General features: G+C 40.8%; 2 protein-coding genes across 2 annotated transcripts in view; one reads left to right on the top strand and one right to left on the bottom strand.

Annotated features, from left to right (window-relative positions):
* Positions 1–3,612, bottom strand: part of LOC105835246 (teneurin-a) — a 461,026-nt gene extending 457,414 nt beyond the window's left edge. The window contains 1 exon segment of the mRNA XM_028191729.2: positions 2,044–3,612. The gene's annotated coding sequence lies outside the window, so the exon portion shown is untranslated.
* A 12,025-nt stretch (positions 3,613–15,637) lies between these two features.
* Positions 15,638–18,290, top strand: LOC105830367 (potassium/sodium hyperpolarization-activated cyclic nucleotide-gated channel 1-like). The gene is made up of 3 exons (XM_012669645.3): positions 15,638–16,456; positions 16,571–16,735; positions 16,929–18,290. The coding sequence occupies exons 1-3, from the start codon at positions 16,224–16,226 to the stop codon at positions 18,118–18,120; spliced, it is 1,590 nt and encodes a 529-aa protein (XP_012525099.3). The 5' UTR covers positions 15,638–16,223; the 3' UTR covers positions 18,121–18,290.
* The last annotated feature ends 2,597 nt before the right edge of the window (positions 18,291–20,887 follow it).

Here is a 20,887-nt window from a genome sequence, read left to right on the forward strand (position 1 = left end):
AATATATTCCGAAGCATCGCGTTAACGACGAAGAATCTGCTGGCCGAGCACGCGGTAATCGCTTGCGATTAACTGCTCTATGGAAATAAATCATATTACGTATAATTGACCCAGTTCACAAAAGCGAGTTAAAAGCGAGATTAGGCTGCCGGTGTTACTATCCTGCCAATTTCCCTGTTTACACGCCTCGCTTACGACACCCTTATCGCGGTACCTACACGCGACTCGGAATCGCATTACCTGGATCGCAACGACAGAATAACCGCGTAAAAATTTCCGTCTTCTTTTTTCCAGGGCTGGCGCAACCTGACGACGCGAGGCAGGACGGGCACGAATATTCGGGTCGGATGCTCCTGCCAAACCTCCTCCAATCGCCGTCTATCATCGACGTCCTTGCGGGCGCGATAGATCGCGTTACCATAATGACATTTCGCGGCCGGCTTTCGCGGCCGGGGAGAATATGAGGTGTCGCGACGAGAGAGAGAGACAAGAAGGTAGGCTAGGCAAATCGATCTGTCGGCGCACGTAACGCAGGGCTAAGTAGCGCGTTAAAACCCCGCGAGCGTCCCGGCTATGCTTTCAGCATATTTGCATAGGATTCTGCTCGGTGGCGCGTACGCGCGGCAGCTACTCATGGTACGCGAGCACCTGCCGAACGCTGACGTAGCTACGCAAAATGACAACGCTACCATTACACATACCCGGGATAGCCGAGATACTTAACAATCTGGTATTCCGATTACGACAGTACGCCCATGCACGTAGGAGCGCATCTTCGAATGCGTCCGGGGCAAGGCGCGCTCGCGTGGCGGATCGCGCAGCATACGGAACGGGCCTGGCAATCCCTGAAGCGATGAGGCTTAGACCTCCCCCGTTCATCGGCTTATGACAAGCATGTGACATGAATGCTAATCATCGATCTGAGGACGCGATCGGAGAGAAATTTATCGGCATCGTGAATTTTGCATAGATACTCCCGTTTAATATATCGCTTACAGCAATATTGCGCTACGTTTATTATTACGCGCTATTTTTAGCCCGATGAAAATGCCGCTCTGTGCTTAACGTAAGATTAAAACTTGCCGTTATTATCAAAGATCATCGACGACAAATCGAACAAAGTCACTTTGTGAATGCAATGGATTTTTATTCTTTGACTTGTAGCTCAGTTTGAGAAACAGTTCATAAAGTAATATCGTTCGAGCAAAAGTGTTTGATCAAAGACATAAAAAGTTTCATTAAAACTTCTTTGATCGCTGGAACAAGTAAAAAGAAGTACGCTGCCAATTATGTACTCCAGTTGCGCAATGACCTACTGATTATGAAGAATAAAACGTTGTTACGCAACGGAAGTAATTGATTAAATTTTATACGAAAGTATTGCCTTTATTGCAAGCTATAGGCATTTATTTCGTTATTTTAATTGCGCCTGGGACAATCGCTGTTTCATTAATAGCAGCACCGTACATAATACTGTGCATTTTATCTTATGATTAATATATATTATATATAAAATATCTTTGTGTCGCGTAAAGATAGGTATATGTGTAAATTAGAAAGGACTGCATGTGCAGTAGCTGTGTTTGTAATCGCCTTCTACATCGTAGCTTCAGATAATGTAAAAAGCATCCGTACGTATTCAACAAGAGTTGGATTTTTAAGTACGAAAAGTTTTCGAGTTTCCTTGAATTTTCATTACGTATGTTCCGGGAGCAGGGCGGAAAGGTCTCTAGGGGGGAAGGGGGGGGGGGAGAACGCGATAACACCAGAAGCACAAGCGCCTCAGGTTCTATCTCTGCGGCGCGTAATTCGAGACCCAGCCCGCCGTTCGATTATAATTTCATTTGCCGGGAGCTCGCACGATTAATGCGACGGTGCCGACCTATTCCCTCTAATTAAATCCTATGTACCAGCCAAGGTATCACGTGCGGATTCTAGAATCGGTCGATGAAAATCACCGACCGCGGTCATCGGGCTCGACCGAGAGGTATCTCCTGTGTGTACGTGGAAACGCGATGCTGAACTCAAAAGCTTCCCACTCACCTCAGTTCGATGCCTTGGCTGCGCTTGTCATTTATGCTAACGATCACGTCGCGTGGCTGTATCTTCTTATCACCGCTGCACTCCGGGGTAGTCACTTTGCCGCGCGAGTTTACGCCAGGCGCAAACGACGACAACGACGACGAAGACGACTACGTACGTACGTCCGCACACGTACGCCTCGTTTCGCGATGACGTAGTAACATCCAGTGCTTCACGGTGACGAGATCAACGTCTCTTTCTCCGTCTTTCTCCTTCATCCGTCTCCTTATTCAGGCAGGTTCAATTCGCGGCGACGTGAGAGAGTTTCCGCTCGGAGCATCGACGTACATGTATAAGCACAAAGAGAGGAGGGCGGTTAAGAGCGGGGAGGGGGAGGAGGGGGGTTAAGACAGTCACGTATCGTTGCAGGCCTTCGTCGCACACTGCTGCACTGTCACGGTACCCGCGCGCCGCTTCTCCACCCCGTCGCTTTAGCGAATCCCCCGAGCCAGCGATCCTAATCTCCCAATTCCTCGCGAGCGCGCCACTCCGGCGTGACTATTGCGACGCGATAAAGTCCGAAACGCGAGATTTACGAACTCCCGAAACGAATTCACGTAAATTCCAGAACGATTGTCTAAGGTGTCGCGAATTGACATAAGTGAGCGCCAGCGTCTTGCCTCTACGTACGATTCGTAGATTGGCAGCGATCGGAGGAGAGTTCGATAGCCCGGCAGATCGAACCGTATTTCACCGTATCAAATAGTACTCGTAGTTTCAGTAGCACTCGATCACGAGGTCGGAACTCCACGAGGTGGTTCCTCTCACGTTCGCACGAGGGATGAAGTGTTTGGCGTTCCAGCTGATTCACGCCGACGGAGGGAAGAGAAAGAGATGCGTGGGACACAGAGAGCGAGCTGTGCGAGGGCGCGAGAGCCACGACAACGTGTGTGTTTACCCGCGCGACGACGTAAACACTCCGCACGAAAGCACTCGACTGCTCGGCAGGGGTGGCCGCGCGGCACAGTTCGGTTGCTCGCGCAGTAGCTTGGTAACGCGGCGCAACAGTGCGCAAGTTGTGCTTTTGTGCGGCGAATGCGGCGGTACGGGGGGCCAGCACCTATGACCTCTCTCTCTCTCTCTCTCACTCCCTCTCCCTCCCGCTCTCCTTATCTGTCTGCACTTTTCGTGTTTTCCACCCGCCTCTTGCCTTCTTTTCGTTCCTCTTATACAACTACAGTTTTCATCCCTTTTCGCCTCCTGTCGCGTTTTCCTTTCCTTCTTCCTACCCTCTGCCTCTTCTTTTCTTACTCCGCCGACAATCGTCTTACATCCTTCCTTTTCATCTCATCAACTAACTAACTGACTGACTGACTGACTGACTAACTGACTGCCGTTCGTTCGTCTACCTGCGCCGCGGAAGAGCGGCCACGGTGAATCGCGAAAAGTAACTGGCGAGCCGGCCGACCCCGATTGGCTCGAGTCTGCGCCCTAGCGACAACTCGGGTACACCGGATATAAAATATAGACGCCTAGTGTGTACGTATACCTACGCGCCGCTCTGTGCGCGGTACGCGGCAACACGGGGGTTGAAAAGGAGGAAACTCTCCTCTCCCCCTCCCCCTCCCTCCCGCGACCCACCCCGCCGGGTCTCGTCCTCCCGTTACCTGCTCTCCTCGTATTCTATTTTCACTCACTGTACGGTAGTCTTCCTCTCTCCTTTTACCCCATGTTCGTCCGCTTCATGTATTCTCTCTTCCTCTTCGTCGGGATCTCCCTTTCTGTCTCCCGCGCTCTTCCCTCATGTCGTCTCACCGCGCCTCTCTCACTCACCTTGTCCTTCCTCTCTGTCTTCCTCCCTAGTTCCTTCATTCGTGACTATGCATCTCGTATCGCCTACCGCAGCAGCGCCGATATGCTGTTGCTGCTATGTTGTAGCCGCTGATGAAACCTCAAGGTGCACGCGTATCTCCGCGCAAAAGAAAAGAAAACGCCATTCCCTGAAACATAAAAGCGAATATTTGTCTTAATCCAAGGTACACATTAACTGAGTACTGAAATTGCGTTGTCTCACGAGAACAGTATTAACAACATTAAGGCCGACTAGTCTCGGGCGCTTTTCTCGCCCGCAAAAATATAACATTTTTCTAGATGTTACGTTCTAGATACTTTTTTTTTTCTTCGTTGTAGATTACACAGATTTATCAGGCAAGCTGTATATAACACACGCGACTGCAATGAAACTGATTATATTCGGCGAATACTTCCTGGTTACGTATTTTAAGTCTGTGAAATCTACATCGCTTGTTTAGAGACTAATTGCACGCTTGTTTCTTCACGGGGAATTACCTCGCGCTTAAACGGTATATCGATTTAGTAGCGCCGCGTACTTATATAACGACAATGTATATATTGCGTATATTATGTATATAAATAAAAGTATATTATGTACAATGTCTGCTGCATTCCTTTTTAATTGACCGTGAACATAAAATTATGAATTTTTACGCTTTTTTAAGAGGCAGTCGGTTTCCTTAAAATGCATTGTTACATTACACGATTGCGTTTATAATGCGTACTTACGACCTAACAAATGCCGTTTTGGTAATATTTCAGGACATGAGAACTTTTACGTCATTTCACGGTTTTAAGACCACCAGTTACATCGTTGCGTTATTCCTACAATATTTCCAAGGAGAGAGTAACGATTTCGCAGCGACTAAATAAAACACGACCAACGAGGTACGGCGGTAAACCACATTCTGTATGTCATTAAGGAAATTGTAGCAGCAGGATTGTTTACCACGTTAACGACATTTGTTATTTGCTACTATCGTAATTAATTAAAAACACCGCTTGAGACGACGAATCACGGCAAGCTGATACACGATTTTCTATCTTTCGGTTGTTTTTAAAACCTACATTATATATTATTATGTTAATACACCGCGCGCTATCATTGTTGCGACAGACAACGACAGATATTTTTTCAGCTCTTCTATTAACTGCCAAATTATTGATTTTCAGCGCGCTCCATATTTCTGAATTAAGTTACATAATAATATCGTTACCCGTTACTTTATTTGCATGTAATTAAATCCATATTCTATCGACAGTTATTTAATTAAATTCAGTTACATGCAGTTTACTAAAATATTGATTTCCGTTACGTTTGGAATTTTTGGAATCAGATATAAGACGACTCAATCCTTTATCTTATATTAATTCCACATAATTAAATTTGCGATCAATAGTATAATGCGTTGTAGATAAAGCTTTATTCCGATGTCTTCTGATTAAGGGGATTTCGCGGCATCTTCGGTGATACAAAGTTATATTGTTATTCATAACAGGAGGAGAGATAGTTTCGCGAAGCCTGTAGCAAAGCCCATTATCTTAACGCGGCTATGACGGGAGTCTTAAAATTGGACGCATCTCTTGGTAGTCTAATTACTCATTAGTCGGGCCGGCCGGTGATTCGAACATTATCCTAACACAGCCGAAAACTTGGCAGCGGCTATTATAGCCGCTCGTAGATCCGTTTTCACGGCTGCTTTAACCAGACGCGGTAACAGGTTTCAGGTCCCGATTTCGTCTGAATTATACGCTATATTAAATTACTCGGCTTGCATCGCCATTACAGTTTGTCGCTCGACAAAGTAGATGTGGGGAAACTATTTCTGTTGGATCATTACCGTTAGTTAATGGGCACGAAACCACGCAGAATTCATATGTTAGCGAATTGTGGAATAACTAAGCGCTCCCCACTGTGACACTTTACATAACACGTCGCTTATTCATACCTACACGTGTTTGCGGGCTCTTAATATTCGCTGCTGCATCAAATTTTTTTAATATTTTTCCTTTGCAAAATTTTCTTCAAGTCATACAAAATAATACACAAAAATACTTTAATACTAATTAAGATATATCGTATTATGTTATTACAATCTACGTTTCTTGTTACAGCTACAGAACGCGAGGATATTATTAAACTTGAAATACAATGTCAGCTCATTATATGTTACGTGTTAACATTACGTAGACGTATATCCTACGCTTTTTCGCGAGTTTGCTTGACGCAGAGCAAGAAACATAGTACGATCTCGCGCAGGTGCGAGTCTGCTCATTCGATTCCCGAAGGTAGAACTGCTGTCGGTCATGAATAAACGATCGTAATTCTTCATTCAATCGTCCGTGCCCTACGCTCCCGATAGCGTACCCGTACTTTTACGTAAACCAGCAGCAGAAACTGTTATGCAACGAACGCGAGTACGTTACCGCATTTTAAGAGTCACCGTCGCACTTATAAACGGTTCGTACTACTGCGGATAACATCTACCGCGGTAGCGACAGAAGATAACGTTCTATCAGCGAGATGTGGCATATATCTTCCGCTAATTAACATTCATCTAGGCGCGGCTGATATGGCGAACCCTGCGTAGTACGAATACACGTTAATTCCACCATTGCTATCCCGTTGGCTTTGCGCCTTTGCTGTTTCGCCGAACCGTATTCTACGATCGCACAATGTAAACGGAGCGCCGGCGTCATTCCGATGCATCGAGCCCCTCCGTACACGTGCGCGTAACAGCCTCCGTGCGTAACAGGAACAGACATGTTCGTCGTGATAACCTGCCTCCAGGACGTATGGAATTACTCGATAAGCTCACGTTCCACCAGGCCGGAGCCAATTCTAGGTTGCACGGAAGAAAACATCCCTACGCTGTCAGCGTTTCCCGAGAGTCGAGAGTAAACAACATGACTAATGGTAATGCTGATGTCCTGGTGTGACTGTAGGATTAAACCAATGCCGATAAATATTTCTACGAAAGCACGACGGTTCTCTTAACTTTCGCATATTAATATGCCAAGCAGTTCATTTGTTATTATTAATATTATTAATTTATAGATATTTTTATATTATTATTAATATACTTTTATAAAGTATTCAAAAAATACCATAATGACTCTTATTTAAACTTTAATATCTGTAGAAGATATTTAAATCTAAACTTTTTGATGTAAGAAAATTATCGTTTTAGTTACACTCGAGTGTTCGGAGAGATACAAAATTTTATTATTTTCCCGGATTTACATCAATCTCAATGTTATATTTGATCAACAAAAAAATTGCTAATATTATTTTATTATTTTGTTGTAATTATTTATTCTTTCCATTTGTGCAGCGTATTTATTTCAACTGTATGCTTCTGTACATTAATTGTTACTTCTGTTTTACTAACTCCGATAATTTGTCTCAACGTTACCATCCAAATTATCGAGTAAAATTAATCGAGTGAAATGTCTTGAGGATTTACGACTCTGTTTTTACGAAAAGAGAGTAAAATATCCTGTAATTCTTTAAGGGAATCATTGAGACAACAAACAGTTGGTACTTATGGCAGTCTTTGCGAATGTATAAAAATATATATAATTGCATAATATTATAAAATAATTCAGATATTTTATCAACTTTCTATGAAAGTATCAATGTATATACATACTTTCCACTTAAAATTCCGCTTAGGAATTTCATAAGAATTTTCATAAGCAATAATACAAAGAAACGGTTAATTATATTACTGCAGAAAATGCTTAGTATAATTCTTTTTATTAAACCGCAAATATGTCGGGAGGCGAATTTTATAACAAATTGAATCGGCGAATATATTGCTAGGATAATTAATCAAAGATGCTTTGTAATGTTCAGTACACACGGTATTCAATACTCTCTGTTCGCTGAATCTGCTATCTTCGTTAAATTCCGTAGCACGTACTGCAAAGCGACGAGTGTTTATTATATTCGTGAAATAACCCATCTGCCTTCGTATTATCTGTACGTACACCAGAAAGAGCTCATAATATTTGAACGAATATCTGATCTGACGTTTCCATAATATTTCTATTTAGATCGTGATGCTGTAGAGCGAATTTTAAGAGCTTAGATGATATAAGACAATTTTCAACAATGCCGTCAATCTCCCTGACTAATTACAATCGCAACTTAATCTAACTGATCTTCGATTTTTTGCATCATATAACTCGATATGTAGCAATGATTTATGTTTAATTATGCAAGCAAGAAAAACGCTGTGAGAAAGGAAAGGAAAGCATGACTAGGAAGAATAGGTACCAAAATAAGGAGAGAGAAATAGGCTGTGTTTCTCTCTCCGTAGTTAAGAAATATGATTGTGTGATTGCGTCGAGCGCAATAACATCCCTTAGACAACTCGTGCATGGCATAGAGTTGGACTAGTCACTTGTTATGCATGATATATTGCGGCATGCTTTCTACGTGTCTTCGTTATATCCCTGTTCATATCTTCTCATCGTGCGATAGCGCGCTCTGTTATGCGAATATTGAGAATAACGCAAAGTTCTTATCTCTCGGGAGATGGTTGGCATATAAACGTTAAAATCATAGAATAAATATGTAAACCTATAATGAAAATAACATTTCGCGCCATTCAAGTAGCGCGTAACTTAAGAAATATTGCCCGTTCATTCGAATGGTCAACAAGTAGAAATAGCGCGGCACGTAGTCGCGTTTAACTCGGATAACTTCTACTGAAATGTATATTGCGGTCAAATGACATTAGTTATGCCGCGTGAGTAAATCAAGGCAAACAAGTACAAGCCCATTCTACAATTTGCGTGCAGAATGGTCGTTACATGCATTTGACGATTCTTCACAGAATTTATGTATCGATGTAACAAGGGGGTTACTAGGAATCCACAAATATTTTAACATTACTCATGATTAATGCAGATAAAATATAAAATCAGTTGTATTAAACCGAATACAATTTAACTAGATCAAGTGTAATAACATTTCAATTTTTTATTCAATTATTAATTTTCTTGAAATAAATTGTATGCACATTGATACGTATAAATAATAGTAACATTTGGAAATTAAATATTTGCACATACGCGTTTGAATATATATTTATATATGCTGACACGGTATTAAAATGAAATCAAGTGGAGGATTAAAAATACGTGGCGTTTCATTGCAATTAGTTGGTGGATCTGCGTCTTTTGTATTTTTCCTTTAGCGTTTTAAATTTGTTTACTCTAACTTCAGCAAAGAACGCATCAAGTGTGCATTATCCGTCCATAGAGCATAACGACTACCACCGCCCGTTTGAAATACTCTGATTAAATGTCGACTGAATGTTCCTCTTCCAATGTAAACAATAAACATTTTCACAAGATGAAAATTGTATTCTGTATTATGCTTCTTCGCTTTGAATTCCGTTCTTTTATATCTACTTTCAATCACAATGATAACCAGAAAATATTCTTTCCAAAGTCCATAGTCTATACATAGAAGAATATAAACTTCTGTTCTTCACAGTAATAATAGAGTTAACTCTCGCATACATATTATAGATTATACGTAGTCCTAACTTACGCTATGACGAATTTTATTTTCCGTGTCATTTATATTACACTGGATCGACGAATTTCTATTCTGTCCTAAATTTACATCGTACATATGTCGATAAAATATAAATAAATCTTGCGCGTTTCTACTCATATTCAATAACAACCTGTCATGGCGGAACTCGCGACACAACTTTGCATACGTATATAACAAAAGTTGGAAACTTATAAGACGTCAGAAAGTTTCTAAGATAATACAACAAGACGCAAACGCGCTCCGGCAACGTCGGCAGCACTACAACTTTCCCAATTTGCTATCTATGACTACAACTGCAGATTCTAACTCAATACACGCCCCTTAATATTCATCAAATTGGCCAAGCATATAACATCTTTAAGGCGTTGTCCAACTTAGCCCAGATCAACTAGATAATACTTGTGCTAACTTTTCCAACTAGACACATTAGACATACGTGACATAGTTAAATTGGAAGCAATGTCGTAACGTTTTGCGAGAGATAGTATAAATTACATAATACAACTTGTACAGCAACGGTGCGCCATTCTAAGAAGTTGTAATATCACAATCTGTTCGCCTCTCAAATTAATTCTAATCGTGCGTTATTATAGATTTATGCATTTTCAATTATTAATTATTGACATGATAGTCAAAAGATTCAACTAAAATATAAATTTTAGTTTGCTTCGTCTATTTAACTGTACGAAGCAAATTTCTTTGTTCATATTTGTGGAGAATAAATTCTCTACTATATGGGTTTCATCATGACATAATGTAATGGATATCTGATTACAATGCGAACGGTGTTATTGAAATCTGCGCTAGAATCAATATACAACTAGTGAGAATTCCGATATCGATACGGATACTGATGTACTGTAAATTATACGGATGTCCTGAGTATTGCCCGTTTGCTCTCAACTGTGCTGTGTAAATTGTATGTCGTCTATTTCAGTGTCGAGAGACGCTAATGTTTTTGAATTTACATTTGAATTTTCGAGTCAATTAATTAAAAATAAATATATTAACGTTTTTGTAAAATATATTACCTCAATTCTCTAAATTATTATTCAAAACATTTTCCTATAATAAATGTATTAATAAATTAATTCACTTTGAAATTAATTTTAATGTTTCAACTTCAATCAGTTCTAATTTAAAATATATATTTTTAAGCAAAATTGAGCTTCTCAACGTTTCGCTCATTCGCATTATACAGCAAATGTGTGTATCTCAGTGGATAGTTTTTAATTATATGAGTATACGAAAGGCATTACGCTTGTACGTTATTTCAGCGGTTCTTCATGAAGGCATAAAGTATCCTGGATATATCATGAAGTTTTCATAACTCACGCCATTCACCGTGAATATATGCCCAGCCTGGCCGCATCGTCGGCATTACCCCTCGCGTTGCGCGACATTTTATTCTACATTTATGATCACTATAAGCTAAGATCGTTATTCCCACAGCCGTATTTTTCACCATTATCGGCTAATAGACTCATAAATCGACGTATGACATAAATGAAAAATTGCAATGGCCATGCATCGTTATACGAAAAACGATCGAATTGGATTTAAGGCATCAGATTTTATAATAATGCCGGGAGGGTCGTTTTCCAGCTATTATTCTTCGTTTTAAATTGATCATTAATTAGTGTAATTAATACACAGAACTCAGATGACGACGATCATTGATATACAATTACAAATGTAATTGTATATGAATGAAGACTTGAATATTCTGTACACCTAGGGGTGAAATAAATTATGAGTCGCGCGCTCATTGGGTACTGAAATAGGGTTACACCGAGGATGGCCACCGCAAACCAGATAATTACTATTCATCCTTTGTATCTAAGTTTAGTTAGCAGTATTTAGATACGCCTCCATTTTACAAAAGAACGACGATTTTGCTACCATTATTAAATTACGTTTATCAGTAGAGCTAATAATCTATAATTAACATCGTATCATTAGATATAAGAATGGTAAGTGACAAACGATAGTGTAAGATTTTAAACAAAGGTTATTGTGTAAGCGTTGAATTGTATAGTTATTATACTTTTGTTTCAGAACAAATGATTCATTTTTTAATAGCTTAGCAACAAGTTACGTACATCATTTTTTTAAACATATATTCAATTACATAAAAATGAGAAAAAATCAATATCGATTAATTGATAAATTGCAGGGATACTCGTAAATGCGCATTGTCTTCGCTTTTGCAGTTCTAATTGCAACATCAATGATACATCGGCGTACACTTATCTTCTCTTACGACAGCCTTAATCTGCCTTAAGTGCACTCCTACGTTCGGCGATTCGGTTCGAATTAAGACACGCAAGAACCGTCGCAGAAGTCTGTTTGTCGCTTTCGACGGTGAAATACAGCGGCCCTCGTTAGCCAAATTTCGGTATTATCAACTCATTAACATATCGTCGCCGGGCCGAGATAGAGATATAAGAACGTTAATCTCCGTTAAGTGCACTCAAGTTCGTCGATTCGTTCGGAATAACGGTGCGCAGCAGGATTCCCCTTCCCGGTCTCCCTGGTGCTTTGTCTTTCGGGCACCCGCTGGAGGATACCGCAAACGTTGCCCGCCTGCAATACGGCTCGCGATCCTGCACATAACGGCCCGCGCTTTGACAAGTTTACGACGTTTAACGGGATGCAAATGCGGAGCGGAGGCATGTCCGCACGCGGGTCCAGTCGGACAATAAAGAATAAAATACACGAGATGTCGGGGAATAAAAGGGAGAGAGATGGAATAAGAGAACAAGAGAGAGAGAGAGAGAAGAGAAAATTACACGGTGTACGGGGGAGGGGTAGCGCAGTATACTCTAATCCTCGTATAACGGGTGAAGAGAGGCGCATCGGCACCAGGGATTGGCTAAACGCCAACTGCTAGACAGTAGAAGCGGTTGTTTCAGCTGCAAACTATATCACTGGTAACTTGCTGCGGTCGCGACGCGTATATGCGCGCGATGCGCGTGGAGAACACACGAGAGCGAGCGTAAGTACAGCCACCAGTTGCCTCCTCTCTCTTCCCTCCTCATAATAATAGATTACGCGTTATATACCTCCAGTAACTTTATCACTACAGCGAGATGTGCAGTGCGGGCAGTATTGGAAAAATAATCGAAAAATTGCTCGGAGCATTATTTTGAAAAACATGCCTTCGCGGTTATCGCGTTATTTTGTCAAAAGTGTAAAATGAAAATCTTTAAATCGTTTATTACAAAAATAATTGATGCTACTGCATCGAATGCACGTGGATAAAATCGATCATCTTAATTTTAGCGAAAAACTAAATCAAATATTATTTGCTAAATTATGAATACGACAACAATCATTACATGTAAAATTTACGTTGAAAAGAGAGAACTGCAATAAATAATATAAACTGTATAAATAATATGACTATTATTGTTCAGCTGTTTTTAATTTGAAAGACTTAAATTTAATTCAGGCCAATGATTTATTAATATTACAATTGTTAATTATTCTAATAGATTTAGAAGGTGGCGTTTTGAAGGGTATAGAATGCTGTTCGTAATAACGCGCCAAAAAAACCAGACTGCTCGAAAATATTTACGGAGTCGTGTTTCCATAAGCGAACAGTAGCGATGGCTTTTGGGTAACTGCTGCTACGTCTCTTACCATTCGGTATATTTACGCCAGTACTAGACTTTGCAGACGAGTGTTTTCGTCTCGCTGGCTATATCGTTGGCAGCTCACTGCGTATATACACGGCGAACCTACACGTACGTAAGTACTTACGACCACCAGTTGCCGCCTCTTTCCCTAGCGTTACATCCATCGAAGTATAAAGCGTCGTTCAGCAGCGTGGACGGGATGGTTTATTGATCATTGCGGCGGAAGCAAGAATTACCTTCGTTCGCGCCCTTACGTCGTAAATATAAAGGAAACATCTCAGTTCTGACAATTGAGTTGAAATATGGTCTACTATGTTAATAAAAATAAAACTACTGGCGAGTGAATATTCAAAAAAATAAGTAACGCATCCGTAAATATGTATTTATGTAAAATATGTCATTTTTCCAACATTTAATCTAAAGTGCAGCGTTTTTCCTGTTTGCAATTATTCTGCATACTCTGATATTCTGCGAGACTTTATATGTATCTGTAGGTATGTCAGTCATTTTTCCTCTAATAATATCAATATATTCTAGATAATAGGCATAATTAGAAATAAGATATATATGTATATATATATCTGTACATATTAAATCTCTATTTCATACAAAATTTGATGAAATTTCAATGCAATTATGAAATTGCGGAATGAAGCTCATTACACGCACTTGAAATGATCCATCTTTCTCTCTAATGAGAGGCAGGTCGTAAATATCAATGGATAACTAGCAAATACATATATTTGCGTATTAGAGATCCTATTTAACGCTTCCATCATTTCCGAGTTAGTTGATATTGATACAGTAAGCCGATTTTGCGATACATGCGATAACGTTTCTATATACGTATTGTAATGATCGATTGCAGTTTTCATAAAACATGACACAATAATTCAATGTCTACTATGTCGGCTATTCCTACATTCAAAATTGCACGAGCGACTGGCGCCTGTAGGACGCATTACAATTTTGTTGGTTCGGTCAGCCCCGAGAAAGACGAACATTTCGGTTTTATTTCCGTCGTAGCCCCTAACGAGATATTGATACAGCAACGAAACCACCCATAACTTTCCACCCCAGAATCGCGTATATAGACTCTTCCGCAGTCACTCGTCGTTACGTGGAGGATGGGCCTCGGTAAATCCACGTTAGTATGTGCGGAGGGTTGTGAGCGTATCCTGAGTAACCACCCTTCTTGTTCTCGAGCACCGTCTATAACATCGTTCCTGAGTTCCAGGACGTTGCTGGACGACTTGAAAATTTATTACCAGGATAGGAGAGGAAAAAAGCTGCGGAGAACCCGACTTCCTGGCGATATACTTGCCTGCGCGTCTGACCCTTAATTCCCTCGGGACGGACAGAAGTAGTGACTTTAAATTGCGTACACCGCTTAACCGGTAGATTTTCCGGAGCCCCGGATAAAATGTTTCCTGATACCCCTTTATTTCCGGCCACAATATCTGCGTAAGGAGCGTCGCTCGCGAAATATTCGAGGAAACTCTTTCAGATTTTGTTTTACGACAGTAATTGAGAGAGCGCATCATGCGCATCAGTGTAAAGATATAAACGTTAAGCATTTTCTCTATGCGTGGCAAGATACTTATATCGTTTTTACTCACTCGAGTAGGCATGGTTATGGCTAAGTTTATTCATGTGGATATACGCACTTATTCGTGTATAGAGAACGAATAAAATCGTCCATAAAATCTCGTCGTTACATTGAGAATTCAACGCGTATAATATATACCGGAAGGTTGTCTTTATATGCTGTGCACGCAACGAAGGTCTGAGCCCTCATAAAGCCGACTTGTATAAAGCGTTACTTAAATGTACCGTGAACAGATCATCCATCCTGAAAGCGATCTGCGATCTTCGTTGGTAGACGCTCTCATCTTTACCATGATAATCCAAGCTGGGAGGGATGGACGGGCGCTTGTAACAAAAATTTCGATTCTGCAAAAACAATTCCCGATACACGTGTAATACTTCGGTACATAACACATTACGAAATACCGTTATATGTTACATATACCGTTCATTTGTCACCCGCTAGGAAAAAACGTTTCTTCATTCGTACGGTCAGTTCGATATTTTTATATCTCGCGGAAACCAACTGTCAGTTGCACTAAAAATAAACTGACCACACCAAAATTCACTGGCTGTGATGTACGCGACTCGCAAATCATACCGGCAATTATTCACGTCTCCATGAACTGGAACGTATGAAAAATATGATGCATTTCGTATATTGGATGATATTAATTTCGAGATGGACACGCATATTAATAAACGCGTTCGCACGAATCGCAGATGTAAAATTTAATAAATTCTTTTAGCGATACACATTTAGATACACGTTTAAATAAATTCAACTTTCCAAATGTAATTTAGGATCTTAAATCTTATAAATTTAATAATAAAAAGTTAATGTACGTATTAATTATATATATTACATATATGTATAATATATTATAAAGTTTCGATACAAAATTTTTTGCAAATTATAAATTGAATTTGAAGAGAATACAGTTAAAAAATTGAATATAACATTATATAAAATAGATATTACAAGACAAAAAAGTTAAAATATTTATATAAAACGTAAATGAAAAATGCATCATGTCGGATACTTTTTAAGAAAACATGATTAGATATTTTGAAGCACTTTTAATTGACGATACAAATAACTAGAAATAAAGTGCTGTCCTCGTAAGGCAAAAGGCTTCACAGCAAGGTGCAAATAACAAAATCAATCAAGTGTTACCAGCAGCATATGTTTTACCTGTATTTCAACAGAAATTATCTCAATATGAAAATTATTTTACCGTTCATAGATTAACACGAATATTGCTTTTTCCACTGAGACAGTTTCATGATAATATCATATTGAAAGGCCGGTATCATATTGAAAGGAGATCCCTTGATCATATATCGGCAACGATACCGACCGCGTTCACTCGCACGAGTCTGTGTGAATAAACAGGCTCTCCCTTCATCTGAAGAGATGTCGCCGTTGCCAACGATACGCGCTTGTTTCGTGTCTCTATAATGATATTTCTATAATTAGAAATATACATTTAATTAAAAAGCTCCCCTTTTTTTACACCGTCTTTGACCGCGACTTTTTCACAATGCTTCATGTGGAACATAAATGCGAAGTCGATACCGAAAATGAAGATATTCTCTTTCGTCCCGATCGCACTTCCTTTCAAAAAGCGTTTGACGCGTTCCGCTCTTTGCTGATGGCATCGGAAAAAAATCCAGGTGCCCGCAAGTATTTTCGCAGTTATGCTTCCTTAATCTCAGAAAAGCAACGGCATTTGCATGACTACAAACATATTCTTCATCCATTCAGTACCTTTAGGTATATATTCCTCCTTGACAAATTTTTACAATCTTCCTGTATACGTAAAATGTTTAATATGTGTGTACATCATAAATCGAATATATGAAACTAAACATGTTCTTTATAGTGCAGATTTTGTTGGGATATCCTCGTGATTTTAACGATAACGTGCTTACTGTTGACTGTTCCATATCAAGCTGCCTTCCAAATAAACATGCGGTTACCTTATTGGACAGTTTGCAAAAATCTCCTGCTTTCTCTTTGTTGCGTGGATATAATCGTTAATTTTACGACAGGGTAAATATACTTTAATTAAAAATATAAACGTTTGTAATTGCGCTGATCGCATTTTCGCACAACGTAGGAATATAATTTTATGCATTGTATACGTGCGTTGTGCGTTTTCTTGTATCGTATTCTAATGTTCTCATTATAATAAAATTTATTAAAGTTTCTATAAAATTAAAATAAAAAATTTATTGTTGAACAGATATTTCGATCATCTGCATCACATTGTCGTGATGGAACCGAAAAAAATAATGAAGAGGTACATAATATATGGCACTTTCCTACTAGATTTGTTGGGCTCTTTACCAACCGATATCGCGTTTATTAAAACATGGCAGGAAGACACAGTCGCACGCGAGTTGGTGTCTTTGATATGCGGATTTCGCGTGTTTTCTCTCAGTTGTTACATAACGAAGATTGCTGACGCGTATAACGTTCCTGTAGTCCTTTATGAAGTCTGCGTCATGATATTTTGGCTGATTATAGCGTTTCAGTGGCAGTCTTGCCTCTACTGGTTAGTGCCAATCGCAACAACTTCTATGCATCAACCGAGGCGACCCGGCGACGACGCCTGGATACACGAGTTCGATCTTTGGGAAAAATCCAACGCCATGCAGTATCTGCACAGTTTCTTACGCGCTGTCCCTGTCTTCCTGTCGTCGGGTTTTCTACATAGAAAACCGAAAGACGAGGCGGACCTAACGCTAGTGATCATCTTGCAAATCTTAGGGAGTCTGACTATCTGGATTCTGATAGCTCGCGTAAACCTGCTGTACCAGAGCTTCAACAACTCTAAGCTAACGTATCAAAACATCATAGCAGAGGTCGAGCAGTATATGAAGCGTCAGCGATTGCCGTACTCGACTCGATGCCGTATCATAGATTACTACGAATTTTGCTTTCAACATCGATTCTTTCACGAGGTTGAGATCCTTAACACTCTGTCGCCGCATATGCAACAGGAAATCGGCATGCACGCTTGCCGCAAACTCGTGGAAAACGTTACGTTTTTCAGCAATCTGCCTCTCCCCTTACTAACGCGCATCGTTGTCCTGTTAAAATCCGAAATTTTTCTGACAAACGACGTGATAGTACGGGTCAATCAACCAGGTGATTGCATGTATTTCATAGCCACCGGTACAGTGGCTATTTATACGAGTACCGGAAAGGAAGTGTGTCACTTGGAGGACGGCGCGCACTTTGGGGAGATCGCGCTGGTGATGCCGGACGAGCGGAGAGTGGCCAGCGTTGTCGCTGTCGAGACCTGCGAATTGTATCGCCTGGACCGCGCGGATTTTGCCAGAACGATTCATCCCTATCCTATGCTATGGGAGCAAATCAAGAAAATCGCCATCGAGAGACACGAGAGAACGACCGTATTAAATATGCATTAAATATTGCAAAAATATTATTTTTTTTTTAATATCATTGTTATTACGGCATATATTGCAAAACGGTAAAAAAAAAAATTATTTTTGTGCAACTTGGTTACGAGATTAGAAACAATGTTGATATTAATATTAATATCGTTTAACCGATTAAAAGCAATATTTATATAATGACGCGTTATACGGATAATTAGTTAAAAGTTGCAACATTTAGCCTGTCAAACTATAAATTATAAACAGCTGATTATTGACTGTCAAAACGTAGCATTAGCGTACGGAAATATTACTTTGGAACAATGCGTTTACATCCATAATTCTTTAAGAGATAAATGTTCTAAACTTATTGTAGCGTACTAATATCAGGTTATAAGAATTGCCGATGAATTGTTACGATTGAAAGAATTGTTAATGATTGTTGACGATAATAGCGGAAAATTGTTAAGGAACCGATAAATTTCAAGTCCCCGATAACTGTTTCTCGTAACCCAACATTAGGGCAGATTTATTACCCTGGACGTGGATCAAGACGATCGCGATCGTGCGCCGCGGAAGACTACAATTTTCAATGTACTGTAGATCATCGGTAATATCATGTAGCAAGAAGAATGCGTGATCACTTCTTAAGATGAATTCGTGATAATTACAGTTTAGCGCGGCGCATCACGACCGGAACTCGGACTCGTTGTTTTGCGAACGTCAAAAATCAAGTCGATTCGAGATGCATCGCGCGTATCAAATGTATCAAGTTTTGAATCGGCAAGTGGAGCACTTAATATAATGGAACGAGAAACGGAAGGACGTCTCTCTTCGCTTTGTAACCGTGCATCGACGCAACTAGCTCACGCTATTAATACTTATCGGGCTCTGGAATCATTATCTTTAGCGCTGGTTGTAAGATCCGTAGTTGATTGTAGTCGGTGTCTCGGATATTGCATTAAGAATACGCGTGTAACGAGAGAAGGCCTGATTTACTTGACGATGCGTGCTTATCTGAAAGATTCGCATATCGAGTTAGTCCAACCGGTTCTACCTGAATATCTGCGTGACGCGATGCAACGATACGTTATCCGTTATTAATGAATACAGTTTTCACGATAATTGTTTTTTCGTCGTTACAGAACGAACTTGTTCTTTCACCGGGCGAGGAATGTCTAAACAGGAAAACTTCGATGGCACGCGTAAATAATCGGTATGCGGTAAAAAAATTACTATCTCCACGGAACTTATTATTAGATCTAGCTATACATACACGCGGTAGCGTGGTAACAAGTTCGTGCCACGATGATATATCTCACTTCTCTGATGTTAAATGCGACAAATATGTATTCCGATTATCCTGCATTCGTAAAAAGCAGAATAAACTACCGCGAAAAGAGAAAAGTGAGCTTTGGCTGCCGCATCGTCGCACGTAGTAAGAACAAAGCAAAGCGTGCAAAACGTGGAGACGCATACAAAGTGGTACAATAAATATACATTAATTACTTAGAGGCAGAGAGAGAGAGAGAGAGAGAGAGAGAGAGAGAGAGAGAGAGAGAGAGAGAGAGAGAAAGTTATTATATAAATGCCATCGGGGATAGCTTAATGCACAAATTTAACGATAAATTATATTATCATTGCAATAAATACGATCAGCGTTTTGCGAGATAAAATTTATGTAATAAAGATATATAATAATTGACCGAACATTCGACCCGACAGATCTATCATGCTAATAACCGCGATATCTTTCCAACGACGGCGGATCGCGCTAGATAAAGGCAATTAATATACTTTATCAGTGGCGGTCATGGGTGGTCGATCGCGCAGAAACTCACGTCTCGCCTGGCCTTACCGTGGAAACGGTTGCGCGACGTTACCCGATGACGGTGGTCTCGCTGCGGCTGTAGAGAGCCGCCCATTCGACGAGAAACAATGGTTCGCGCGCATCGACGCATGGGCAGAGAGAACGCCGATGACAATGAAACGTTTAGGAGGGCTGGCCATTGTAATAGGCCGACGATGCGCCTGCTTGGTAGCTCCCGATGGCGTACACGCACTGGTGTATCCCTACTGCCGCGCGCGCACCGGCTTCGCCGGGCAGAAAGGGGAACGCGCTAAGCGTTAGGATAGCGCGAACGAGAGATAGAGAGAAAGAGGGGGAAAGAGAGCTCGCTATTGTTATCAGCACGGTCGGACCGTGGATTACGTTGGCAAGAGCGAGACGAAACGTTCCTATGGTGAACAACGAGCGAAACGCGCGACGATGAAACGAGAGGAGAAGCTGAACTGACAAAGAGGGTGAGACTGCGAGGGCATACGGAGGAGAGAGAGAGAGAGAGAGAGAGAGAGAGAGAAAGGGGAGGGAAACAGAGAGGAGAGAATCGTTGCGGCTATGGTTATGTGGCCACACCCCGCGAAGCCAGCCAACGAGCTCTCTGCCGACCGACGAACCACCTGACCCCACAATGGGCAGATCCACGTAGCTACGCTCGGTGACTGTGCATTGTTTCCCCCTCTGCATGCGAGTTAAGCGGCATGCACGTCGCTAAAGCGGAGCGGAAATACGCGAAGCGGATGAGGGGCAATACATGGGAGGGTAAGGACAAGAGAGACGTATGCAACGCGCAACGATACATCCGAAATAATCGCTTACCCAATTGATTGTACCGTAAACGTATATATTCAACAGCATTATCGAAGACGCTGAGGACGCGATGCGTAGCAGGCAGCTTGGGGATCGTTAACATGTTTAACGGTGCATGAATGATACGGAGGATCGCGATGTATCCTTTAG

Source organism: Monomorium pharaonis, chromosome 1 (assembly GCF_013373865.1).
Source record: "Monomorium pharaonis isolate MP-MQ-018 chromosome 1, ASM1337386v2, whole genome shotgun sequence".
NCBI lineage: Eukaryota > Metazoa > Arthropoda > Insecta > Hymenoptera > Formicidae > Monomorium > Monomorium pharaonis.